At 38.3% G+C, this 25,244-nt stretch overlaps 1 protein-coding gene across 3 annotated transcripts in view; it reads left to right on the top strand.

Moving 5' to 3' along the window:
- Positions 1 to 25,244, top strand: part of ANO3 (anoctamin 3) — a 157,077-nt gene that overhangs the window by 46,233 nt on the left and 85,600 nt on the right. For 2 of the 3 annotated variants that reach the window (XM_033062351.2, XM_033062350.2), the window contains exons 4-5: positions 9,084 to 9,220; positions 24,327 to 24,479. In XM_033062351.2, coding sequence (XP_032918242.1) covers positions 9,084 to 9,220; positions 24,327 to 24,479 — 290 coding nt within the window. Of the gene's footprint in view, positions 1 to 8,137; positions 8,233 to 9,083; positions 9,221 to 24,326; positions 24,480 to 25,244 lie in introns of all 3 variants that reach the window. The other variant, XM_033062352.2, reaches the window with a different exon arrangement.

The raw sequence follows: 25,244 nt of genomic DNA, 5'->3' as shown, positions 1-25,244 counted from the left end.
CCATTTTTCACTGAATTGCTTACACATACACATGCTGATACTGTTCTGTATTTATATATGTCAGCAGTAATTCTTTCTCATAGTAAATTATGCTGTTTTTCATTCACATTATTTAGTTTTAACCTGAAAAGATACGTGGAGGGCTCAGCAACTGAGGAAAAGATAGATTGATTATTTTCAGTTCAAAATTGTATTAAATTTTGGTGTGGATGTTTCTTCTCTTCTGACTACAGCTATACTCTGGAAGAAAAAGAAAAAAATATTCAAATAGTTGCCCTTTATTCACTTGATATGAATTTGCCTGTGTTGAGTCAATCCCAAATTAGATAAGTGAAATCCGTGAAGTTATTCTGTATTTACAGAAATGTAACTGATTAGGTTATTCAGTTACAAGCAAGAAAGAAAACAGTATTTAAAAATTAATCCCAGACGTCAGTTGTAGGAATTGCTTTATTTTTATATCAGCATTTTCTGTTAGATTTGTGAAGAGAAATAAGGGACAGTTAAAAGGTTCATGTAACAAAATGGCCTGCATACCTTCAAAATACAGTTTGTTGGTGCTTTAATATTATATTTATGTGGGTAAGAATTTGTCTCCAAGTCTAAAATTTTCAATTTTATCCTGAATCTGGACGTAGGTGGGGAGGGGAAGTAAAAAATAAACCTGAAAAAGGAATATTTCAGCTTCACCTTTGATCACCATATAGGTTAAAACAACACTTTTGTAGGTACTCCGTCATGTTTAACGGAGTTTGAAAAACAGGAAGATTAATGGGTATCATCATCTTAGTGAACATTTTCAAACTGCTCTCCTGAGAATATGAAAGAAAGCCGAATTAAGTGAATGTGGTGAATTTTTAATTAGGCAGTGTTGTAGAAACATAAGCCAGATGGCTTTCTCCTCTTTCTGAATTGTTTGTAGACAAAATTATCTTGTGTGAAGGAGATTAGCAGGCATCAAATAAAGGACTTCAGTGGAAAGCTTCTCTTTTGTTTCAGTTGGCTATAGATGAGGCCGTAAATCTGTTGGACAAGTTTAGGTGATGATGTTAATAGATTTATGAAATAGAAATATAATATATTACACCTTTGTTAATTACACAGATAAATGGGATCAAGGACATTATGGGTTTGTGTTATTTTTCCTATGTCATTTTTAGGTGTTAAGTAGTGTTTTTAGTTTGAGGAATTGGTAAATTCAATCAAAGTGATAGGTATTGAGCTTCTGTAGCATATAATGTGAATTTTGAGGTTTCGGACATACTGGAATGCCCCTCTTCCTCACTCACTCCCCTCCCACCTCTGGTGGGAGACACAGAGGATGGAGATTACTGTGTTGAAATAAGAACAAGAGTGATACTCGGTAGCAAGTAAAACATTGCTAACTAATTTATTATTTTTTCAATTGTTTTTTTTCCCTAATTTAGATTATGAGGATTTGTGCAAAATAACTCATCTTTCTTAGTAAGACATTAAATCCTTCCTAGATAATTGACAGTTTTGCTGTGACAGATACCATGTATTCTGAATGTATTCTGAATCCAATTACTACGAAGATTGTACATAAAAAAACTCTGTATTTATGTGCCATGCTGCAGTACAGTGAAGTGACAAAAGAAGAGCTGAACCAAAAACTAACAATCCAACAAAGAATCATAATAACTGCGTGATAAAAACTATTTTTCAGTACTCAATTATAGAAGTGCTTTAAGTAAATTTTGTGATGTTATGATAAATTGAAACGGACACATATATATGTGGGTAACCTGTGCAATACATACAATGTTTACATAAAAAGAGGGACTGAAAGATCACAGAAGATATGATTCAAGAAAACCAGGTCCAGTTTCTGCTTCAGCAGGATTGTGATGTTTCCATTATGCTTTCTGGAACAATTTTTTCACAAGTTTGTGGTCAGTGCCTGCATAAATAAGGACTGTCACATCTGTTCTGATTGTGTAGTGAGATGGCTGAAAAGCTGCATTAGAACAGGTTGTCCTATATCCAGAGTTGTCCAGCTCACATATTAGAGCTGGTTCATGCCTGGAGAGCTGGAAGTATGGATGAAGAAGCTATGTAATCTATTCAGTGCTCATTGGAACATAATAAGGATTACAGTAATTTTACGATTATAAGCCGCACTGATTATAAACTGCACTTCCGGGTGCCAGCAACATTTCATTCTTTGTCCATACATAAGACGCACCTGATTATAAGCCGCACATTACAATACAGAGTGTGATAAAAGGTATCTATTCTATCACCATCTGTTGAGGGTGGGGGCAGTGATCCTTATCTCAAAGGCAGATATTCTGCTAATGGGCCATCCACTGAAACCAGGCAGGGCATTGTTCTTTATCTTTTCACAACCCATCCTTCCTCCAGCGAGTCATTTTCTGCTAATGGCCCATTGAGTCCCACTGTGGGACTGATAAAATTACTGCATCCCATTGGAAGTTGCTCCAACAGCCAGGGGGAAGAGCCCAACATTTCTTACCAAGATAAAAACAGAGGTTTTGGGACACTAAGGGAGCCCTTTCTCAACTGGACTCCAGAGGGAAATGGGATTCCTCCACATCACCACTGGACCTCCGGAGGGAAACTGCACCTTGTACAGGAGCACTGCTCCAACTGAGCCACATCTGTCACTGCAGGAGGATGCAGCCACCATTTAATGGGACTGCTGCCAACACCCTGCCTGACGGGGTGCCAGGTTGTACTCTGACTTTGTCAGGGTTTGGAGTTTGTTCCTTTGTAGTACTGTATTTCTATTTTAATTTCCCTAGCAAAGAACTGTTATTCCTAATTCCCATATCTTTGCCTGAAAACCCCTTGATTTCAAAATTATAATAATTTGGAGGGAAGGGGTTTACATTCTCCATTTCAAAGAGAAGCTCCTGCCTTTCTCAGCAGACACCTGTCCTCCAAACTAAAACAGCAACTTTTCGTTCTTTGTCCATATATAAGCTGCACCTGATTATAAGCTGCACTTTGGGTTCGGACCAAAATTTTAGTCAAAATGGTGCTTTAGGCATTTAATCTGCCTTTACGGGTTCTATACATCACCTTAACTCCTCTAAAAAGCAGTAATATTTGACTGGCTCCCTTTTTAAAAATGAAAAATACTCTGTGTAGTGGTTGCCACTGTCTAAAAGTTCATAAGAAATTGTATATTAAGAAAAGTCTGTGTTTGTCTGTTTTGACAGTTTTTCATATCTAAATATAGATACACAGGTAGATGAAAACCTTTCTATATTGTCTGTATAATATAGTATTGCAGGTACATCAAAATAAAATAAGACCTAAATCCATCACAATGTAATTTATCTAGGTGTCTAGTAATGTTCTTCTCCAAGTAACTTGCTTTTTCTAGGATTTAAATTAGGACAAAAGGGGATTATTTACTTGACCAATAATCTGTTTCTTACTAAAGCTTTGCAAAACCTGTCCTTAAATGTGTTAAGGCTCAAATGATTGAGTAAAGAGTCGTCATAGCAAAGTTTGTGAAACAGAAACTATTTTGGAATGTTTGTATTAATTTTCCTTTCCATTACTATGCCACAATTGAAAAACATTTGCTGCCATATTCTACTGTGTATATATAAAATATATAGTTGGATTGCATGTTACAGAGAAATCACATGCTTTTTATCTCCTGTCATAATATTGAAATGCACTCTTACCCCTTCAGAAAAGTGGGATCATAAGCCAAGCAGTTAAGAAGACCCAAAAAGAAAGATTCAAAATGTGGACTTAACTATCCATTTCTAAACGAAATACTTCTGCGTTTTTCTGTAAAAGATTTCCAGAAATGAAATTATCTTCAATGTTTTAGAGGAGAAATGTAAAAATTGTTTGTAAACAATTATTACACTTTTTTCCAATTTTAGCCTAGTTTTCATTTACAGCCTTTTTACAAAGGCTAAAGGTTTTTTACCTTACTGTATTATTAACTGCAGTGTAGATTAACTAAAAGCTAAATACAGCACATCTGCTCAGCTGCCATATTTCAACATATGAACATTGATCATTGGACACTGATGGAGTAGTATTTTAGTGATTAGACCCACACAATTTGAATCAGATCAACTTTTTTTTTAGCTCTGTAAGGAGGAAAATTAATAAAATCCAAGTAAACATGCTCAGTAAAAAAAAAACAAACTGTGAGGGCTTGCAAGGCCACTGGTATATACAAATGGGGCACTCCTAGCTCATGTCTTTCAGCTGTGCCCAGCAAAACACAAATGGGGTAGCATTCATTATCAGCAGCAAAGAAAACAGAATCATACAATGGTTAGGGTTGGGAAGGATCTCAGTCATGATCTAGTTCCAGCTCGCCCACCATGGGAAGGGACTCTTTGCTGTAGACCAGGTTTCTAAGAGCCCCATCCAACCTGGCCTTGAATGCTTCTAGGGATGGGGAGTCCACAACCTCTCTGGGCTTGGGCAGTTGAGTAACAGTTGAGGTCTATTCAGGACTTAACTTTCTGTCAGTTGGTGTAAAAAGCCTGAACTTCTACAGCAGTATTAATTGGATTTTTTTTTTAAATTTTTTTTTTGTCTTCCTCATGATAATTTGAAAGTAAACCTGCAGGAAAAATGATCCCCACAAAATTACCTTGAGAGGGATTTCAGGTCAGGGATGCAATTAAATAGAAGGATACTATAAATGCAATGATAGAGACAAACTGGCTTTAACACACAAATTAAGAGTACAACTTGGCACCCTGTGGGTCAGGGTGGTAGTTGCAGTTCCTGGTGGAACTGATGGTTGCAGTGTTGTCAAAAGCAGTGGTCCTGGTGGAAGTTCTGGTCCAGCTCTGGCTCCCTTGAGCGGTGGTGCTGGTGGTGCCCTGAGCGCCCAGTTGTATACACTCGGATCCAGGCAGGAATGCTCAGAACCTCCCCTGGGGCGGTGAGTTTCACAGTGGAATGATGCAGTCCTATAGGGTATTTTTTTGAATCCTTGATAATCATTGCACTGCCTATTCTGCTGGTGCTGTTCAGTTCATTATGGCTCATTAGCAGACACGACCCCCTCAGAATGGGTGGGACTGTGCTGCTGCTTTTTTGCCGGGAGTTATCAGGGCTGAGACACTAGTTTGAAGAAAACAGAACATTGCTCTGCCTTGCCCAGTTACCTCATTGACGTTTAACACCCAGCTTGTAGCCTGAGGGGTTGGGTAAGCACTGGGCATCTGCTGTGAACGAAACATAATGAAAATTTTGTCGGAAATTACTTACAGGGGAGTAGAATACAAAGTTTGGTTACACCCCACATTGGCACTCTCCTTCTGTAACCCAGGCCACTCCTATGATTTCTTGCCTACCCAGTCTTGCTTCCAAAGTCAAGGAGATGTGATGATTGAGGTTAAATGTGATTGGGATGGTTGGCATTAGAGGTATCCAAGAAGTACAAGAATAGATCACTGACAGCTGATCTCGACAGTAACGACTAAATGGGATGTCATATGCCAGGGAAGACGTGTTGGAAAATAAAAGTGCAGTAGATTTCCCACAGTGCTGAGGGAGAGAGTTGCAGGCAATCAAGCTTTTCTCTTGATGTTTTGTGGAGCTGCAGCCAAATTAAGATCCATGTTTTAATTTAAAGATGAATACTTAGCCTGCAAATCAAATAGAAAGACTGCTAGTCCATATCATTGCATTTGGGGTAAGTTACATTAAAAACATCCTTGAGCGGTACAGCTTGAGACACAAGACTCAGGGATGCTATCTTGTTTGCATTGTGACAATTCCACATGGAAGATGAAATACACAACCAAATAATAGAAATTGTGGAGGAAAGGATGACAGAAAATAGTGTTATAGTCAAACGTGATATAAAAATGTCATGGAAGCTTAGAAATTGCAGTTATTGAAGGAAGTCTCAAGGACTAAAATCACTGTGCATTTAGTATGCATGTTATCTTTAAGGAAATGTAATTTTGGCTTAGTGGGTGGGAAAATACAGGAAAGAGACTTCCATTTTTAGTAAAAGTAGTGGATACCTTATAATAGAAAAAGCACATAGTAATTATAACCAGAAAACCAGCCAAGGCTATTAGTAACAAAGGTTGGATGTTGTCATTGTCTCTTAAATTCTTTTTCTTAACTCAACATATTTTGTTCTTTTTTCTATTAAAAGTAATCAAAAGAAATTTGCAAAAAGTTAAACTTGAGAAATGAAATGAGTATCCCAAAACATATGTTACAATTTTTCTTTGCAGCCCATTCTGGTATAGAAATATTATGCATTCCATTGAACTTCGAGTATAATTATTTATATTAACAATTTTCTTTTAACATATACTGCAAAAGAGGTAAATGGGATAACTAATATAAACTGTATTTAAGGGCTTTTGCTGACATTAGCATCCAAAACCACATGAATGGTAAGAACAATGCACATTTTTGAATATACTTTTGAAATACGAATTTTATGGCATGGGTCTCAGTCTTATATTTTTTCAGACAGGTGTAAGATATGCTTATTCAAGTGGAATGTTTAAGTGCTAAACAGTGTTCCCCTTTTTACAGTAATAGTATCATTACATAGTGGGAGAGTGCTTTATGTACATAAAATAAGTCATTAACTGCTAAAAGATACAATAGGAAGTATCTTTGAATTTTATATAAGATTCTTTATGAATTTCTTTAATTTTAAGTGTTGTTTTGGGTTTTTGTTTTACTAAAACAAATTCTGACTACATTTCAGGCAAGATAGCAGATATCTCTTGGTGAAAGATTTCTTTTTACAGAAGAGAGATGCTGCAATTTAAAGTATGTGTCCTTGAAAGCATAAAAATGTTTAGTAGGTGTAGTGTGTTGGTCACAGAGGGAAAACTTATTTATAACTTCAAATTATTTAAACAAAAAATTGGAAAAATTTCGCACAAGTTTTTTGTTTTGTAGTACTAGATGTACTCATAATGTGTAATCCTCTAAAGCTTCCTTCATAAAAATAGACTTCTTAATGTAAGTATAGTCTTTCTTTCAGCTTAAGGGACTTAGTTTAGGTTGCATAGGCCTGTCTCTTAATTTTACTGACTCCTATTACAAACTCTTGATCTTTAGTAAGACTAAGCTAATCAAACCTAGGTGTAAATCAAATCTGCAAAGTTGCTAAGTACAGTAATTTCACGACTATGAGGCACACCCTTTTGACTAAAATTTTGATTGAAACCCGGAAGTGCGCCTTATAATCTGGTGCGCCTTATATATGGACAAAGTTCGGAAATTTGCCAACCCGGAAGTGCAAGCCGCGAGCCGAGCTGCAAGGCGTGGCGGACACAGGGGCCAAGCCGCGAGCTGCGCCGTGAGCCAAGCCACCAGATGAGCTGCGCCAGCCGGCGCCAGGGATGAGCGGGAGTGCTGGGGCCTGCAGCACGGGGAGGGTGCCTGGGGCTGCGTTTAATGGCTACGCCAATCTGTGAAAAATGTTTGCAAATTAAGCACCTACCAGTAAACCCTGTGATCGCGCGATTCTGTTACTAATTCGTTATTTTGTTGCGCGCGGATCCTCACTGCAAAAGAAAAATGCGCCTTATATATGGACAAAGTTCGGAAATCTGCTGACACCCGAAAGTGCGCCTTATAATCCGGTGTGCCTTATAGTCATGAAATTACTGTACTTTTTCCTAGTTTATATACGTACCACCTGAAACCTTCTTTTAACTTAATTAATTTTTGTTGAGTAGAAAGCTGTATATTAAGTTAAAACATAATTTAAAAGAAATAAAACCCATCAGTTAGGCACATTGACAATGAAAATGAGCTGTTTTGTACATTAAGACATCCCATCACAGATTTACCATGGTTAATATCAATGTTAGAAATTATCAAGGGAACACTTTGTATAATCATTATGTAGTAACTAAATTGAAGAAAAAGTAGTGCTCAGTAAATGTTCTGGGTTTTAATATTCCATTTCAGAAATGCAAAATGTTTAGGGTGCATGAGATAATTGTGGTTTGTTTGGTTTTTTAAATTTCTGAGTACTTAGTGTAGAGAATTTAACTGAACAGCTTAATGAAAAATACTTACATGTTGCAGATGAACTTTTATGAATTTTAAATCCATGAAATTCAAGATTGTGGTTCCCACAGCAACCACGACTTTTTTCTTGGCTTCTATTTAGGGTTTCGAATTACTGAGCTAAATGCTGTTCCTAGTCCACCTGACTTTTCCCATGTTGATGAAAGCTGAGATGTGAACTTGACTCAGGATTTGTGGGTAAATTTCTTGTCTGAATATGTTTCTTTTTCCAATTTGTCCAAGATAACATTGTGTGGCAATGATTATTGTATCTTTTTTATCTTTAACATCTTTTTCAAGACTAGCCATTTTCCAACATTTATTAAAACTTTTCAGTCCAACACTGTACAGGCATTGCCCTTCATTTTACTCCTGTGGGGTATATAGGGAAAGAATCGTCATGATTCTTTGGTGGACAATGTGGGTAAGCTCTGAGGGAGATCCTCAGTTTCCTGCAGCTCTCTTAGCATACTCAACTAACTTTTCGTAAAAACTTTAGCTGAGCAATTAAAACTAAATCCAATGACAAAGCAAGCACTTCCTTCATGAAGGCCTTCTACCTTCTACCACCAGTAGGTACACCTATTAAAATGTGTTCTGAAGCACTTACTGCAATATCTTGATATACAAATTTTCAAATGCTATATCTGCATGTGTGATGGGGAATTGGGCATTTTAATTGCTTGTTTAAAAATTAAACATGAGATTTTACTCTAGTCTCCAGAGTGTGCTGCCTGTTTGGTGAAACATCTTGAGCCTCAGCAACTGTGAGTCAAGCAGTTGAATATTCATGGGTTTTTTTTAGAACTACTGTAAAGGAGGTTATGGACGTTTTTATTTGAATGCTAATAAAAAAACATTTCTATAGACCTTCTAGTTTAAGATAAACATGTTAACATTTCAAGTATAAAGCTTTAACAGGAAAAGAAATATGTTATTAAAAAGTGTGTACATAAAATGAATATTCAACTGTAGCTGTAATAATGCTGTTTATTTCTATCCACTATAATCTAAAATGAGCCCATTGTTTTCTTCTGGTTTTCCTTCAGATGTAGGAAAGGACAAAGAAACATATACACATGATTCAGAACATGGGAATTATGATGCTCGTACAGATCAATCATTGCTTATTCAGAATAAGCTCACCAGGCAGAAAACAGAACCTCGAACTAAATCATCTTTAAAGGTAATGGACACAAAATTCTATTAAATTGTATCAACTGTCAGAACGTGCTTAAAATTTTTTTAAACACAGTTTTTAAAGCACTGCATATTTTGCAGTCTAAGTAAATGAGCATCTCATGGTAAGAAATTTAGGTGGCTCCCAAATTGGAAATGATAGAACTTTTAAAATAATTTTAGCTAATGGTTTTAAATAACTTCTAATTATTGTTTGAATTAATCTCTGTGTTAATTAAGCTGTGTGTTAAGTCTTAAATAATTTTTAGTTAGCATTTAACAAAGTAGTCATGAGCTGTTCTTGTGGGATCACAACTGTCTAAAATTACTGAAATTAGTTTTGTTAAACTAGACTTGATACGCTTCAATGAAGAAAACCTGGGAGAAGAGAGATGTATTGTTGAAATTGGATACAAGGAGTGCAAAATTTATGGATGACAAGGTCATTTTGCAGAAACCAGAAGACACTAAGTATGTGTGCTGGAGGAAAGAGATACTAAAAATATTTAAAATAGGGACTTACTAGGATGTGTAAAGAGAACTAAATAAGCAATAGAGGGTGGAATATTAGTTAATGAAAGTGAATTATGTAATTTAGAACTAATGAACACGAATTTCTTTCTTTGCTAAAAATGTATAAGTAGGTTAAAAAGTTTTGTATCAATTTTTATTTGGAGGCTGGTGTGGGAAGATAGTTTCTAAGGATAGTGCAGAATGCAGTTTTCCTGTACTGATTGCTGAGCAGTGGAGACAACCTTACCTGTCCAATGAGGATGGGTGTTATAAAAGAGTGGATTAGCTGGTTGAGGGTAAGTTGCAGTTGGAGTCGCTGGCTGTGCTGTGAGGAGGTGAAGGACAGGTGGTTGTGCAAGGGACAGACAGGGTTAGGCAGCCAGGTAAGGGACAGCTTGGGGTTAGCCAGTCATGCAGAAGGAAGGAGTCAGTGCTGTGTGGAGCTGCCTATGAGGAAAGGAGTCAGCATTGCCTGAAAGAAGGCGTGAAAAATTTTTAATGAAGGACTGATGATGGTGTCAGTCCAGTCCATCTTGACATAATTGCTACATAATGGTGATGCCAATGTGATTGGGACTTGGGCTGTAGGGTGAGGTACAGTTGGAGTTGGAGCCTGGGGAAGCTGCTGGTCTGGACCTGATTGATTTTGACACCTGGAGGAATGGTTATCCAGGTGAGCCGCTGGTAACAGATTGTTTTATCTATATGAAAAGCTTTGGGAAAAAAAACCCCCGATATTAAGACCTCTGACTATGCCCTTCGTAATGTGTTATGTGTGTTATTGTGGGCTAAGTCACAAGATTTTTGAGACTGATGCAAGTACTGCCTTTAGTGTTAGAGTGTGGAAAGATTGGGGGGATGTGGTGTCCAAAGGGGACAAGGCAGCTGAAAATTTGTGTACCACCTGGAGATTGCTCTGAGACTTCAAAAGAATGGAAAACAGTGCAGGTTGAGAGAACAACAGCAAAATGAGGTTCACCTTGCAAATATGCCTGTCCCTAAAGCAGAGCAGGTTAGAGCTTCTTCTACATCCACAAAAGACTATATTAAGTCTGTGTATCCCTCTCCTGCACAGCAAAATGTTTAATTATGTGCTAAATCAAAATATATTACTCCTACACAGCAGTTAGTTAAAATAACTTTATAAAAGCAACAAAGCCGTAAAAAGAACAAATGAAGTAATTAAAGCAACAAGATACAGGAAAAGCTGGAAATGGTAGCTCTATTGTTCAATGCGTTGTGTCTATTTGATTATTAAACATATATATTGTATTTATGAATTGCAGGTTTTTGTATTCTTGAACTTTAATAGTGTGTATTGTGTGAGTCTGGATAATACATCAAGCTTAATTCACAAATGCGTTTCAGAGCTAAGAGGGAATCCTTAGGTTGATGTTCTGTCCTGATAAAAGCCAAGCTAAACCAAAAATATACAGAAGGTTAACAGTCAATGAGAAAAGAATGAAGAAGACTTAACTGGAATAAATTGGATGTGGTTGTTTATACTAGTGTAAACTTTTACTTTGAGTAATGAGATTGGAATAAATCGGTTATATGTGAGGAGAAACTTAAGTAATGAGAATATTGGCTCTGAGGAAAGATAAATAATAAATTTGAAAGAACTCTACTACTACATGCAGAAAATAAATTTGAAACTATTATCTCTCATGTAAGGACTTGCTGAAAGAAACAATCATAAAGCAAAGCTAGGCAGAGTATTTGGGATATTTGAGAAGTAAGATTTGAAGTACAGTAATTTCACGAATACAAGCCGCACCAATTTGACCAAAATTTTGGTGGAAACCCGGAAGTGCGGCTAATATTCCGGGGCGGCTAATCTATTAACAAAATTCTAAAAGCTGCCAACACGGAAGTGAGAGCCCGCGGCAGCCCCAAGCCAAGCTGGAGCCCGGCCGGCCCCGGCAGAGGTGGGAAAGCCTGGCAGAGGCGGGGCCAGCAGTGTCGGGGGCGGGCGGCAGAGCCTGAGCCAGCAGGGCGGGGGAGCCCGGGAGAACTGGGGCTAGCAGCGCAGGGGAGCATGGCAGAAGCAGGAAGGCCGGCGGGTGGGGCTGCCTGGCAGCGGGGGAAGCCCAGCATAATCGGGGCCAGCAGCGTGGGGGAGCCCGGCGGTGCGGGGGCCTGCAGTGCCGGCCAGGGCGAGGAAACGCGGCGGCGGTGCAGACGGGAGGGGGCGGCCAGCGAGCCTGGTGGCGGCGGCGGCAGCCCTGCCGGCGGGGCGAGCGAAAGCGGCGCTCGCGAAAGCGCCGCCGCGAGCCGCGAACCGCGAGCCGCGAGCCGCGAGCCGCGAGCCGCGAGCCGCGAGCCGCGAGCCGCGAAAGCGCCGCCGCGAGCCGCGAGCCGCGAAAGCGCCGCCGCGAGCCGCGAACCGCGAGCCGCGAAAGCGCCGCGGGGCGGGCGCGGCGCGGGGCGGGCGCGGCGCTCGCGAGGCGCGGCGCGGGGCGAGTGAAAGCGGCAGCGGGGCGGACGGCGAGCCCGGCGGCGGCAGCCCTGCCAGCCGGGCGAGCGAACGCGGCAGCGGGGCGGTGCTGACGGGAGAGGGGGGCCAGCGAGCCCGGCGGCGGCGGCGGCAGCACCACCCGGCCAGCCCCGCCGAGCCGTGGCGCTGAGCTGGGCCACCCGGCCCCGTCGGCAACCATGAGCGGGCCGAGCCTTCCTGGCCCCGCCCCGAACCAGTAAAGCCCGCTATGCCGCGATCCTGTTACTAATTGGCCAATTTGTGAAAGCTGCGCACGGATTCTCGCGACGAACGAAAGTGCGGCTAATATTCGGGGTGCGGCTTATCTATTGACAAAGACAGCAACATTGTCGAGGCACCGGGGGTGCGGCTTATAATCCGTGCGGCTTGTATTCGTGAAACTACTGTAGATATCTTTATTGTGATGTGTTACCGAAACAATCTTTTAACTGTTAATCTGAAGTTAAATATGTGAATATGTCATAATGTCAATTTACATTAATTAAATTAAAAAGGGGGAATTTGGGGGAAGATAGCTTGTAAGGATGGTGCAGAGGGTAATTTTCCTCAATGAATGACAGCTGTACTGATTGCTGAGAAGTAGAGACAGCCTTGCCTGCTGAATGAGGATGGATGTTATAAAAGAGTGGGTCAGCTAGTTGAGAGTATGTTGGGGTTGGAGAAACCAGAGTCTGTTGCAGTGTGGGATGAAGTCTGCTGGCTGTGAGGAGGAAGGAACATGCAGTTGTGCAAGGGATGGGCAAGGTAAGAAGATGCCATGTGAGGGGCAGACAGGGCTAGGTGGCTGGGTAAGGGACAGGTTGGGGTTTAGCCAGTTATGCAGAAGAAAGAAGGAAACTTGCAGAGAGGAGAGAGGGAATCAGCGGTGTGTGGAGCTGCCTGTAAGAAAAGGAGTCAGTACTGTGTGAAGCAGCTAATGAGAAAAGGAGTCAGAGTTGCCTGAAAGAAGTGCACTGAGAGAAGGCATTAAAAGTTTTTAATAAAGGACTGATGGTGTCACTCCAGTCTGTCTCGACATGGTTGCTACGGGGTGGAATTTTGTTGACCACACACATACCTCTTCGCCAAGAATAAAGTAATGCCTCACTTGCTAACACTAAGAAGACAGTGGTAGGAGATTTTATTTATTCTGATTAATTTTGAGGATGTTAGTAACAATATTATAGTTTGAGTGACAAGAATCAATGAATGGACTTCCCTGTATTAAAATCAAGCAAAATTACATAAAATTGAGGATTATTATGGTTTTTATTGACTTAACTAAGAATGGCAGTAGCCTTCTTTCAATAAATTTGCACAGAATTTAGGATATAGGATTCTGAGCATGGAGTGGAATTTATGTTACCTGGGAGGCCTCAGAATTTCTGAGAGTGTAGAAGAAGTATGTTCATGTAGCAAATACAGTAATTTCACGACTATAAGGCACACCTTAAAGCCTAAAATTTTGATCGAAACCTGGAAGTACACCTTATAATCTAGTGCTCCTTATATATGGACAAAGTTTGGAAACTTGCCAAAAACCCACAAGTGCGAGCCAAGCTGCGGGGCCCGGTGCAGGTCAGCAGCGCTCAGTATGGCTCACGCAGCTTGGTGGGGCTCAGCATGACTTGCGCGATTCTGTTACTTATTGGTTATTTTGTTGCGCCTCATAATCCGGTGCGCCTTATAGTTGTGAAATTACTGTATAGTCTTCTTCTTTTCTTTCTAATGTTTCTGATTTTGGCTTGTTGTGCAAGGGTTGCTGTATACTTGAGAGACTCGGGAGAAAACTGCTAAAAAATTTGTTTGCAAGTACTTCTTGGTGCCATTATCTTTCCAAGCAATAAACTGCTTAATACTTCAGCAGTAGTGAACACGTCTTGCTGACATGATGAAAACCAATACTTTTTATTTCAGGAATTGTTTAGTTTTTCATATTATATGCATGATATCTCCATAAATCTGATTCTTGTTGCTACATTTTAAAACTTTGGAAAATCAAATCAATTTTCTTATAGCAACCAGATGCCATCTGCTTTTCTTGTTTCCATGATTTTGATTTATAACTGGTAGTTTTCTATAGTGTAGGTTGGTATCATTTCAGAATCCACAGATTTCATCTTGAATAATTGCGAGTTGCTCAGACCCATGAAGAAACTGTCATCATTATCCATCTCTGCCAACTTTTCATCACCAGCTGCTCTTGAAATCGCATAGAAAATGCGAGTTCATATATGTGATTCTGCCAAGGGGTCTCACGGGGAGAAATTAGGCCAACAAGTGTCTATGAAGCCAAAATGAGTAGTATCTGGTTTGCAAGGGAAATGTAGCAAATGATGAAGTTCCTGAGTGGGAAGTTGATACTTGAAATGTTCTAGTTTCCTTAGGAAAGGGAAGCAGGCTTAAAAAGACGTCATCACTTGAGTGGAAGGCAACATTCTTCCAGAGAAGCGGCAAAATTGGTAGCAGCCAATTCTTACTGCCATTACATGTATAGTAGCAAGATAGGAATATTTGAGGAATTACACTTCCATTTCCTTCCATTCACTACATCACTGTTACTCTCCTTGATCTAAAAGTTTTTTATCTAAGTAGTGCATTTTGCTATCTGGCAAGGTAAAGAAAGGATTTTTTTAGAACAGGGTTCACATTATTATCACTGTAGATTCAAGAACTGTGAACAAATGCAACCTATACAGTAGCTTAGTTTACTGCCTTTCTCTTGTAGTCCAAAACTGCTGTCTAACAACACAGAAGTAAATAAAGCCTAGAAGCAATGATAACAGATAAAATCATTATCCCAGAATGGAAGGATGGGGTAAGGTGCAGCAAATGTTGACTTCATGTTTGTGCCTTTAGTACTTGGCTCCCATCTCCTGTGGGATTTAGTTAAAAAAAAAAGAAGCAAAAAAAGCTCAAAAAATATTTCAGGAATTGCAGGGTAAGTAGCAAGTAATCTTAACCTAAAGAACAAAATTTTTGAAAATAATCATGTTTCATTGGTCATGTTAGTATGCTTCTTAAGACCTCTTTATTGAACCTCCAAGAGCAAATAGAAGAGGTTAAATATTAAAAAACCTTCTGCTGTCTCTAAACATCTTCCATTGCTGCTCCCTCATATGGTGATATTGAGCAGACTGCCTTTAAAAATTTTGCATATCATCTAACCCACTCTTTTCCTGAAGTCAAATATGTTTTTCATAATATAAACAAATGCATTTTTCATGCTTACTCTGAGTAGAATATAAATGGAAAAAATGTCCTCTGTGAAGAAGCTAAAGTAACTGCTAATCCTTTAGTTTATTTCTAAAAAGTTAAACTGCAGTTTAATTAGAAAGGTCAGATATTACTGGAAGTCTTTGTCTCCACAGGAAATAGCTTTGTTCTGCACAGCAGTATAGTCTCAGAGAAATATGGTAGCATGGATAATTGTGGCAGCCTGTCATGTTGTCTTTGTCCAAGATAGTTTGGATGTCTTTGCATATGCAAATATGTCCCCAATTTTCTTTCCTAGGTTATTTGCACAAGAAGAGCGCTAAACCAATACACACTTAAGATCATCCCTCTGTTTTTGACATTAAGTAATTGAAAGGATGACTCTAATAAATCTGTTTGTGGTCTATCCATTTCTACAAACAAAAAAAGATGAAGTTGGTTGTGTGCTTAGAGAATTTCATGTAAAGCATGCCTTAGATTATTCTTAATTAAAGTATGGTTTAAAATGTAAAAAATAGCTCTAGGACTTGTTAAAAACACTTCACACCTAATTCCATATAATTTAAGAAGTTTATAAACTTATTGAGGTCTCAGCTTTGATTTTTGAACATCCTGCAACAAAGCAAGCATTACTTAGGTACCCACTTTTGTTCATGGGAATAAATCCACTGTAGTTGACATCAGATGTATTTATTTCCATAAAATACTGAAGGTATAAGTTGAATCATTAAACTCTGAATGTGGACACTAACCACTTAAATGGTGGTATCCTTTGGTGTAAATATTACTGAAGATGTTAATGCCAAGTTAATGGTAACAGTATTAGGGTGAATTAAAAATCAAAAAAAAATGAGGTGATTTTCATGAATCAACCAGCAATTTTTCAACCTATTAGCATCTTTTCAACAACAATGAGTTATTCTGGAAGAAAATTTTCTTTTATTAGAGGGGATCATTCTACTCAGAGGTAGAACAGGAAAGCTGTTTTGTAGATTTTGTAGTTTCAGGTAGTTGCCATGCTGAAGAGGTTAACAGGTCTGACTTTAGCTCTGTCAAAATCCCAGCCCTAGTTCTTCAAATTGTTTCCATGGTTATTTTTGCTTACACATGATTTAATAGCCCAGAATTATTCTATCATTATCTCTGAAAGGTTTCTTGAAAGCATGAAATACAGAAAACTGCTTTTCCTTGACACACCTCTGGTAACTAGGGTGATTTTGCATTTTAAGTATCTTTCTGCTCTTCTAACCCCTGTGTTCCAAGCTGATTTTCCTTACAAGTGTACAGTGATAGTGTATATGCATATGTACATACATATATACACACATGAATATCTTTATATATATGACAGTCCATATCATCCTTTTTGGGCTCTAAGATACCATACCAACATATAAACATAATTTTATGGTGATTTTTACAAATTTCTAAGTGTCAGCAGTACATCAGTGTTTCCATGAGAAAGCAAATGCATTTCAAAGTCTGCTTAATTATCTTTGCTTCTTCCGTTTTCCTGGTTCTACAACTTTTCCCTGTGTATTTGTGTCTAAAAAATGCTACTGGCAAGGTGGTGCTATTATGGAGTGGTGGAATTAAGACTCCATGCTTGGATTCAATACTTGCATTTCTAGTGGTTGCACCAGTTTTTCTGCTGGTGAATTCTTTGCTTCTCAGTTTCCTTGGGAAAGAAATAGAATAAGTTTCTCTTCACTTGAGTTAAGTTTCTCTTTAGTGTGTCAGTTCATTATTGGTAAGGGTTTAGTCAAATTATTTTTCTCTAGCACATCTAGCATCAGAATTCATGAGCTGTCTTAGGAAGGAAATCTGTTCCAAACATCATCACCATAAAAAAAAATTTGAGAGACAAATTTAGAGAATTTAGAGTGTGATTATAAAAGAAGACTCCTGAAGCCTAACTATGTGTACCCGTATATCTTTTTAGATCCCATGCACCAGTGTGTTGGTATATTTACTTTCCTTTATATAATTTTCCAAATGTAATCCAAATGACACCACCCACACAGAGGAAAGCTAAGCTTCGTTCTCTGTACTGTAGAGACAAAATAAACATATTTTGCTGTGGGAGCTTAGTTCTTGTGTGCTGTGTAAGTTGTCACTTGTTTAAGAGCATGCTCCTGTTGCTGATTATGACTGACAACTGACATTTCCTATGTTTGTATAAATGTGAATTTTTTAATATTCTTTTTGCTAAGTGAACAACACTCCTTGAAGTCAGAAACTGAACTAGATTCTTCAGTGCATGAGCTATACCCCAGTGTAAAAGTTGTTTCTCCCTGTTCTGGATATGTTCAGTCAGAACAACCTGCTCTGGGCTGAGTCCCATGGGCTCTGTGCATCCTGCCAGAGTAGCACTCATGTTGTGCTTTTATTGATGTTTTATTTATAACTACTGAATACGAGGGTAGTAGATGAAGCTAATTTCTAGATATACTCTGAAGCAACTAACAAAGTAAATCTGCAGCAAACTAAGATGTTGGGAAAATACAGTCGTCAGTCTCTGTGTTCATGTGTACGGATATATAAAATGTGTGGAAATCATACTTATTTTGATTGCCGTCTCTGGAAAATTTCAGAAAAGTGTTAAGCAAATAATAAAATGTAACTATTAAAAGTCTTGTTCCCAGATTTTAATTTCACATTTATGTATGAAATGATGGTAATGAAAATTTTCTATGTGAGAACAAATGTGTTATACCATTTCTTTTGCGTCAGACTTGATTTACTAGATGTAGCTACTAAGTTGAAATAAATTCATTTATTAAAATAAAGTCATGTATAATCTAATACTGCAATATTTCCAAGGCTAAATGCATGCTGAACTACAGTAATTTCACTACTATAAGGCGCACTCCTGGGTGTTGGCAAATTTCCAACCATTTTCCATATATATAAGGTGCACTAGATTATAAACTGCACAACAAAGTAATGGATTACTAATGCAATTGTGTGATCGCAAGTTTACTGGCAGGTGCTCAATTTGCAAAGATTTTTGAAGGATCGGCATAGCCTTTAAATGCAGCCTAAAAAGAATCAAAACACTAAGAGAAAAATCACTCATTTATATTAAACCTGCCGGCTCTGCTCTCATGCAGGTGAGGGGAGGGTGTGGCCCAGGGGGGTGAGGGCAGCGGGGAAGTTTTCTGGCAAGCAGTGGAGCCCCCCCGAGCACCACCGTGGTGCTAGGGTGGCCCAGGTGCCCAGGGCTGCGGGATGCTCAGTGCTGCCGCCTCCTGCCCGGGCGACGTTCCCATGGGCCCTGGCACCCTGCAGCTGCTGTTCTGCTGCCCCCTGTGGTAGCAGTGCCAGGGTGCAGGGTGGATGCGACCCCAGAGAAAAAACCTCACTCCTCCATGTTCAGGCCGGTGAGTGACAGTGACCCCCCCCCCCCAACCCCCAGAAGAAAAAAAAAGGAAACCACGACCATCCACCCCAACCGCTCAAACCCCCCCCTCAGTGATTGAGACATCAAGAACACCCACCCATCTCTTTTGTCTTGAGCATTTAAAAGCTAAGGGAGCCGCCCTGCCAGTTTTGTTAGCCTGATAATGGGAAAAATTTCTCCACAGAGGGGAAAAAGTCAAAACCCCCCAACATGTGTGCTCCGCCTGCTCGTGGTCATTTGATTGTGAGCTTCATGTTTGTTGCTGCACAATGTGAAACAGAAATTGTTTTGAGATCCCTTCAATACTCAAACTTTTTCCATATATAAAGTGCATTGGATTATAAGGCACTCTTCCAGGTTTTGATCAAAATTTTAGGCTTTAAGGTGTGCCTTATAGTCCTGAAATTACTGTACTTTTATAATTTCTCCTGAATAAAAATACCCTTGGTCACTGTTAGAGCTGCAGTCATTAACGATATGCATTTAAGCAGATGTCAAGTTGATCAATCAAATAGGTTGAATTAAAGAATCGCAGGTTAGAATCTCAGTTGCCTATAGTTCTCACTGTACAAAATAATGCCAACAAAATTTAAGATCCCTCAAATGGCTATTTAACTCGTCCCCTAGGATAAATAATGCAACAAAAACTGACCCATTTTTGGAAACAACCTTTAGCAGTTGTCAGAAAATAGTGATTGACATTGCAAGTTTGAAAGGACCAAGGGTCTCTTTGTATTGTAAAGCTGAATGTATAGGAGTTTATCTTTTTGCTTTGACTTGAATGCTGTTGAATGTGACCGACTATCAGAATCTGTCTTCAGCCTATGAAGTAGTCAATATTTTGTTATTAATATAGTGAAATATGATAGCATCCTGTTATGATCATAACATATGCATAGTAGCATATTTATATATTTTTACCTAATGTTTTATCTACAGCCATATTTTATGTTAATAGTCACATCTGACTAGCTAATTGTCAAGTTTAGTAAGAGTCTGTTGTAAGAGGAGGAGAGTGCATGTTTGGGGAAAGAACAGTGATTGTTTTAAACATAGTGATTTTTCATTTATATGATATACCTTAGGGGTACAGTAAATTTAAGGGGATATTAGAGTCAAAAAAGTTCATCAGTTTTATTAAAGTGATAATAAGTTTCTCCACAGCTTAAGGAACTATATGTATTTCATGGCAGAATTACAGCAATGAAGCATCAACAATAAAGCAAATCTGTCCTGAATTTGAAACAAAGAAGAACAAGCAGTTCTCCCAGAAATGAACAGTGGACATGCTTATCAGAGGTCTTCTGAGTTTTAAAAGACTTCTATGGGTTTGGGGGCTTCTGGGCAATGTTATAGAAAGTTACTGAATACATAGAAATCTCAGCTGACGTTGGCTGAACAGTGGGCAGCCGGTGGAGAGATATATGCCATTTCTTAGTTAGTGCTGTCTCCTAGGCAGTACCTTTAATCTATGAACAAGTTAGAACCTTTCACAGTGGTTTGAATGTACTTGATATTTAGCTGTTGTATGGTTTAAGCTGCAAATATTTGAACAAGTGAATGGGGATTTTCTTAAAATTCATTAAAATGTAAGTATCTTTAGAGATTTCGTTAGCCTTGAAGCCTTGCTGTTACATTAGTTTTGAGGAGAGTTGTCAGTGATAGAACGAAGGAGAAATAAATGGTTACAACGCATATGTTGAACCTATGTGTGGTTCTCATTAACCTTTAAATTTGCCTAGGTAGTGTATATTATGCACTATCTTAAACTTTTTACCAGTATAAGGTGGAAAACAAAGAAACATACTACTAAATTAGGATAGAGCGAATACAATGTAACTTACTCTTACATGAATCTAAAATTGGCTCCTGTTTTGAGATTGGTTTCAACTCACTCTTTAGAAATAAGTTTCTGTGTATGACATGAGAAAATGATAAAAGTTAAATGTACAGATCAGAGCAGTAGTGAGACATAAATGAAGTTGAAATAGTTACAATTACTGTGAATTGTGCTACTTAAATTAATTGGGGAGGGAAAGATCCAGTAAACCAGATATTCCCACTAAGGCCATTGCTAATTAATTAGAATCTGAAAAATAGTTGGCTAAATCCAAGGAACTTGTTTTTATACATTTCAGTGGAAATATAAACTCTTTATTTTATAGCTTTGCTAAATATTTGCGTTGTACTTCCACCTTTTTTTTTTTTTTTTGCTTCAGCCAAAACTCCTTTTTCTAGGATAAATTGATCAATATGTTTTTCCTTGTGTAAACTTCAGTTGAATGATAGCGGCAGTATTTTGAATTTTACACTTTCAGACTTCAAAACAGCATATCATGTGATTTGTTACCCTAACCACAAACTATGAAGCAACCAAAACTGTTGACACACAATAAGAACAAGAGGCTGCAGCAGATCTATAGTATCAAAGCCTCAGGTAATAGTTTGTTGTGATGCAAACCAGTATACTATGATTCTGCATAATGAACAAGTTTGAGTGAAGTGGTACCTCAGCCTCACAGTTGAAGTTCTTCTATTTAAAGACTTTGAAAGAACAAGGTTAAATTGAGTTGAGTTTACTGTCTGAGCTATACTGCAATACTCTAAAAGGAGTTTTTCAAAACAAATGAGTTTTCATGTATGTGTAAATTTAAGCTTAACAGATGGATATTGTTTCAGAAAATCTGGAGTAAGGTGGTGGAGAGCATAAGAGAATGTTGATTAGTCCTTTTATACACATTTTTCAGGTGAAACAGGAAATCTTAAACAGAATGGAAGAGAGTAAGGTCGTTGCACAAAATATTTATTTTGATGCTTTTCTCCTTTTCTCTGTTGAAAAAGGTGAAAGAATGAATTAATGTACAGGAACCTTCATTGTTGAAGACCAGATTCATTGCTCATGTCTTGAACCTGAAAAAGTTTATGTTTTAAAAACTTGCATATTCAAACTTGCACTTTTGATCCTTCAGTCTACTACCTCACCTTCAAATGTCTGCATCTTATAGATTTAGATGATTAAATTGATGGCATTTTAAAAATAATGTAAAATAATATTTTTACTATCATTCCCATTCAGAATTCTTAGAACGGGTTACAGATGCTATATTCAGTGCACTAATGGTCTTGGTTGACACTCTTGACTACCTTAATTTGGATTTCAGATACTATTTTTCTGAATATAAAGGAAAAATATTGGGGTGCTGAAGTGTGTTTTAAGTGATCCAGGGCACAAGTCTTGTATGGACTGGCTGAGTAAGCTGGAGTTATTAGTTTGGAGAAGCTCAGGTGGGGTGTTACTGCGCTCTATGACTACCTGAAAGGAGGTTTTAGCCACATGTGAGTCAGCCTCTTGCAAGTAGCAAGTGACAGGACAAGATGAAACATCCTCAGGTTAAACCAGGATGTGTGTAGGTTGGCTGTTAGGGAAAATTTCTTCACTGTAAGGGTGGTCAAGCATTGGAACAAGCTGTGCAGGGAAGTGGTGGAATCCCTGGAAGTATTTAAAAAAGGTGTTATGTGACCCTTGGGCAGATGGTGCAGTGGTGGGTTTGGCAATGCTGGGTTAATGGTTAGGCTCAATGATCTTAAAGGTATATGATTCTAAATTGAAGCTTAATGTACTTAAATAGTGTTCCCAGGTGTAGGATGATGCACTCCTTTGTAACAGTTAGATGGTCTGAGACAGACTGTTGTATTTTATTTTGGGAGTTAAAAAAGCAGAGAAGGAGGAAAAATCTTCTTAGAATGTTTTAGGTTTTGCAGACTGCGGTGTTCTCAGAAGCTAAATGTGTAGAAAGCTGTCAGTGAGAGATGTGTGCAGAAGAAAAATGTTTCACGTAGAAACTAGTGAGCTGGTAACCAGTATTTATATTGCTGATATCGTGCACTGATACATTGCTCTATTTTCAAATATAGAGTGTCTCTATTTGGTAACTCTGAGTATTATGAATTTCGTTCTTTTTTAAGACAAGCATCCTATTGTTCGGAAGATACAGCATTCATAAACATTTGGTCCCATTTATGATGAGTGTAATGTATACTACTTGAAACTAACATTCTTCTGGATGGTTTGTGTTTTAAATGAGTGTTGCATTCTCCAGAAGATGATGACAGTTCCTCAGTTTACCTTTTCAGTTTTCAAAGTTTTCAGGACCTGAGGGTGCTGGTCAGCAGCTGGCTGAACATGAGCCATCAGTGTCCCCAGTTGGCCAAGGGCATCCTGGCCTGTATCAGAAATACAGCAGGGCTGTGATTGTCCCTCAGTACTCTGCATGGGTGAGGGTACACACTGAGTATTGTATCCAGTTCTGGGCCCCTCCTTTCAAGACATATGTTGAGGTGCTGGATTGTGTCCAGAGAAGGGCAGTGGAGCTGGTGAGGGGTCTAGAGAAATTAAATCTTATGAGGAGTGGCTGGCATACTAGAGTTGTTTAGTCAGAGGAGAAGCCTCAGAGGAGTCCTTACTTCTCTCTAAAGCTACCTGAAATGAGATTGTAATGAGATAGGGATCAACCTCTTCTACCTGTTGACCGGACAAGAGGAAATGGCCTCAAATCGTACCAGGGAACACTCAGATTGGACATCAGGAAGATTTTTTTCACTGGAAGGATGGTTAAGCATTGGAACAGACTACCTTGGGAAGTGGTACCATCACCATCTGTGGAAGTGTTCAAGATACGATTGGATGTGACACTTAGTGCTATGATTTAGTTGTCAAGGTGGTGTTTGGTTGGTCTCAATGATCTTGGAGGTCCATCCTAACCTAATGGTTCTATGATTCTATAGTCTGTCATCAGTTGGTTTGGTCTCTTCCAAATCATGCAAAGCACAGAATGCAAAAATAGCTTGCATTAGCAACAGCAGCATGTAAAACAGGGTTTTCATATCAAGGTCAGGTAATTCCTTATGTTTGCAAGCATGGTGGGAAGGAACTAGTCAAGACTTAAACATTGCTAACATTGCATTGAAAAAGCACTTGAACTATGCTATCCATGCAGACATTCCTCTAAATAGCATTTATTTTAAATTTTTTTAGATTTATTTCTGTCCTGGAGAAATAAATCGCCAACAAACACAAGTATGTTTGTTCTGTAAAATTTGCAGGGGTACAAAGCTGAGAAAATTTCTTTAATTATCTTGCTTTTATTTTTTCTTTTCAATTCCTACTTGAAAGTAGGGATTAATAAAAGTCCATGTCAATACAAATCACACAAGAATTTTAAGATTTTTGCACAACTGAAATAACTCAAATATGGGTTCTATGGTTGAAGCTATGAAGCTAATAAAGTATGAAGGTAATATGGGTGAATCTATTTTATTTTGTTCTAATTAATTTGAAATCCTGAGCAACTGATGCTTATCACTTTTTTGTTATTCTGAATTTGTTGCGTATTCATCCTTCATGTATGTGGATATTTCCATTGTTTAGGAAGTGCTGTGTTCATGATGTAATTCTTCATCTTTATAGAGGCCATATTTATAGTATTTTTCTTTTATGTTTGCTAGAGTGATTCCATGGCATCATCAGGACTCTTTTTCAAAGATGGCAAAAAGCGCATTGACTACATCTTGGTCTACAAGAAATCAAGTCCACAGGTAGAAAAAAGAAGCACATTTGAGAAGAATTTGAGAGCAGAAGGGCTGATGTTAGAACGGGAGGTGAGTCCTCTTGCTCATGTGGTATAAAAAAAACCCTTTATAATACGATCATACCTTACTGAACTGATAAAAGATTCCAGGCAAAATTACAAGCCTTTCCAGTCAGGCTGTTCCTATCATCTGCTTAACTGTATTAAACTAATAAGAATAATTTGATAGTGTATGTTTAAAATTATGTGGGGATCCATGCTTGTACACAGAAGTGTAGTGCAGTACAAAGGGAAAAGTTCCAGCTTCTTATGTTTGCAGAACAAAAGAGGCTTCAGTAACCCATGTTGTTGCTTTAATGTATAACCTCTGTCTTTCAGCAGAATGCCTGATGATGTCTCACTGTTTTTCAAGGGGTTTAAGATTGTCACTATTCTGGTTAATCCATGGTAGTAATAGTAGTATTAATATAAAAATGAAAGAAAATGGAACCAGGGAAAACAACCTTGGATTTTTTGCAGTCTTATGAATTACCTACATAACAGGTGTATATTTAGTCTAGTCTGATGTAAGCTCCTATTGTTCATGTATCTTTCATCTTGATTTTTCATCTCAGTAAAATTGTAATACATGGTCTGTGTTTAATCAATGAGCTTGCAAGATATAGCTCACAATATAGTGTTTTGAATATTTATAGGTAACATGACTAAAATTTGGTTTTAAGGCTTTTAAGAATTGTTACAGTATAGTAGTAAAAATATCTGGTTTTGTTCCAATTTAAAGAAATAGTAAAATCTTAGATTTTGTCAGTTCAGAATTATTGATTTTCAGAAACAA

The sequence above is a fragment of the Catharus ustulatus genome, chromosome 6 (genome assembly GCF_009819885.2).
Source record: "Catharus ustulatus isolate bCatUst1 chromosome 6, bCatUst1.pri.v2, whole genome shotgun sequence".
Lineage (NCBI taxonomy): Eukaryota > Metazoa > Chordata > Aves > Passeriformes > Turdidae > Catharus > Catharus ustulatus.
The sequence above is the reverse complement of the archived record's forward strand: the minus strand, read 5'-3'. Positions and strand labels throughout refer to the sequence as shown.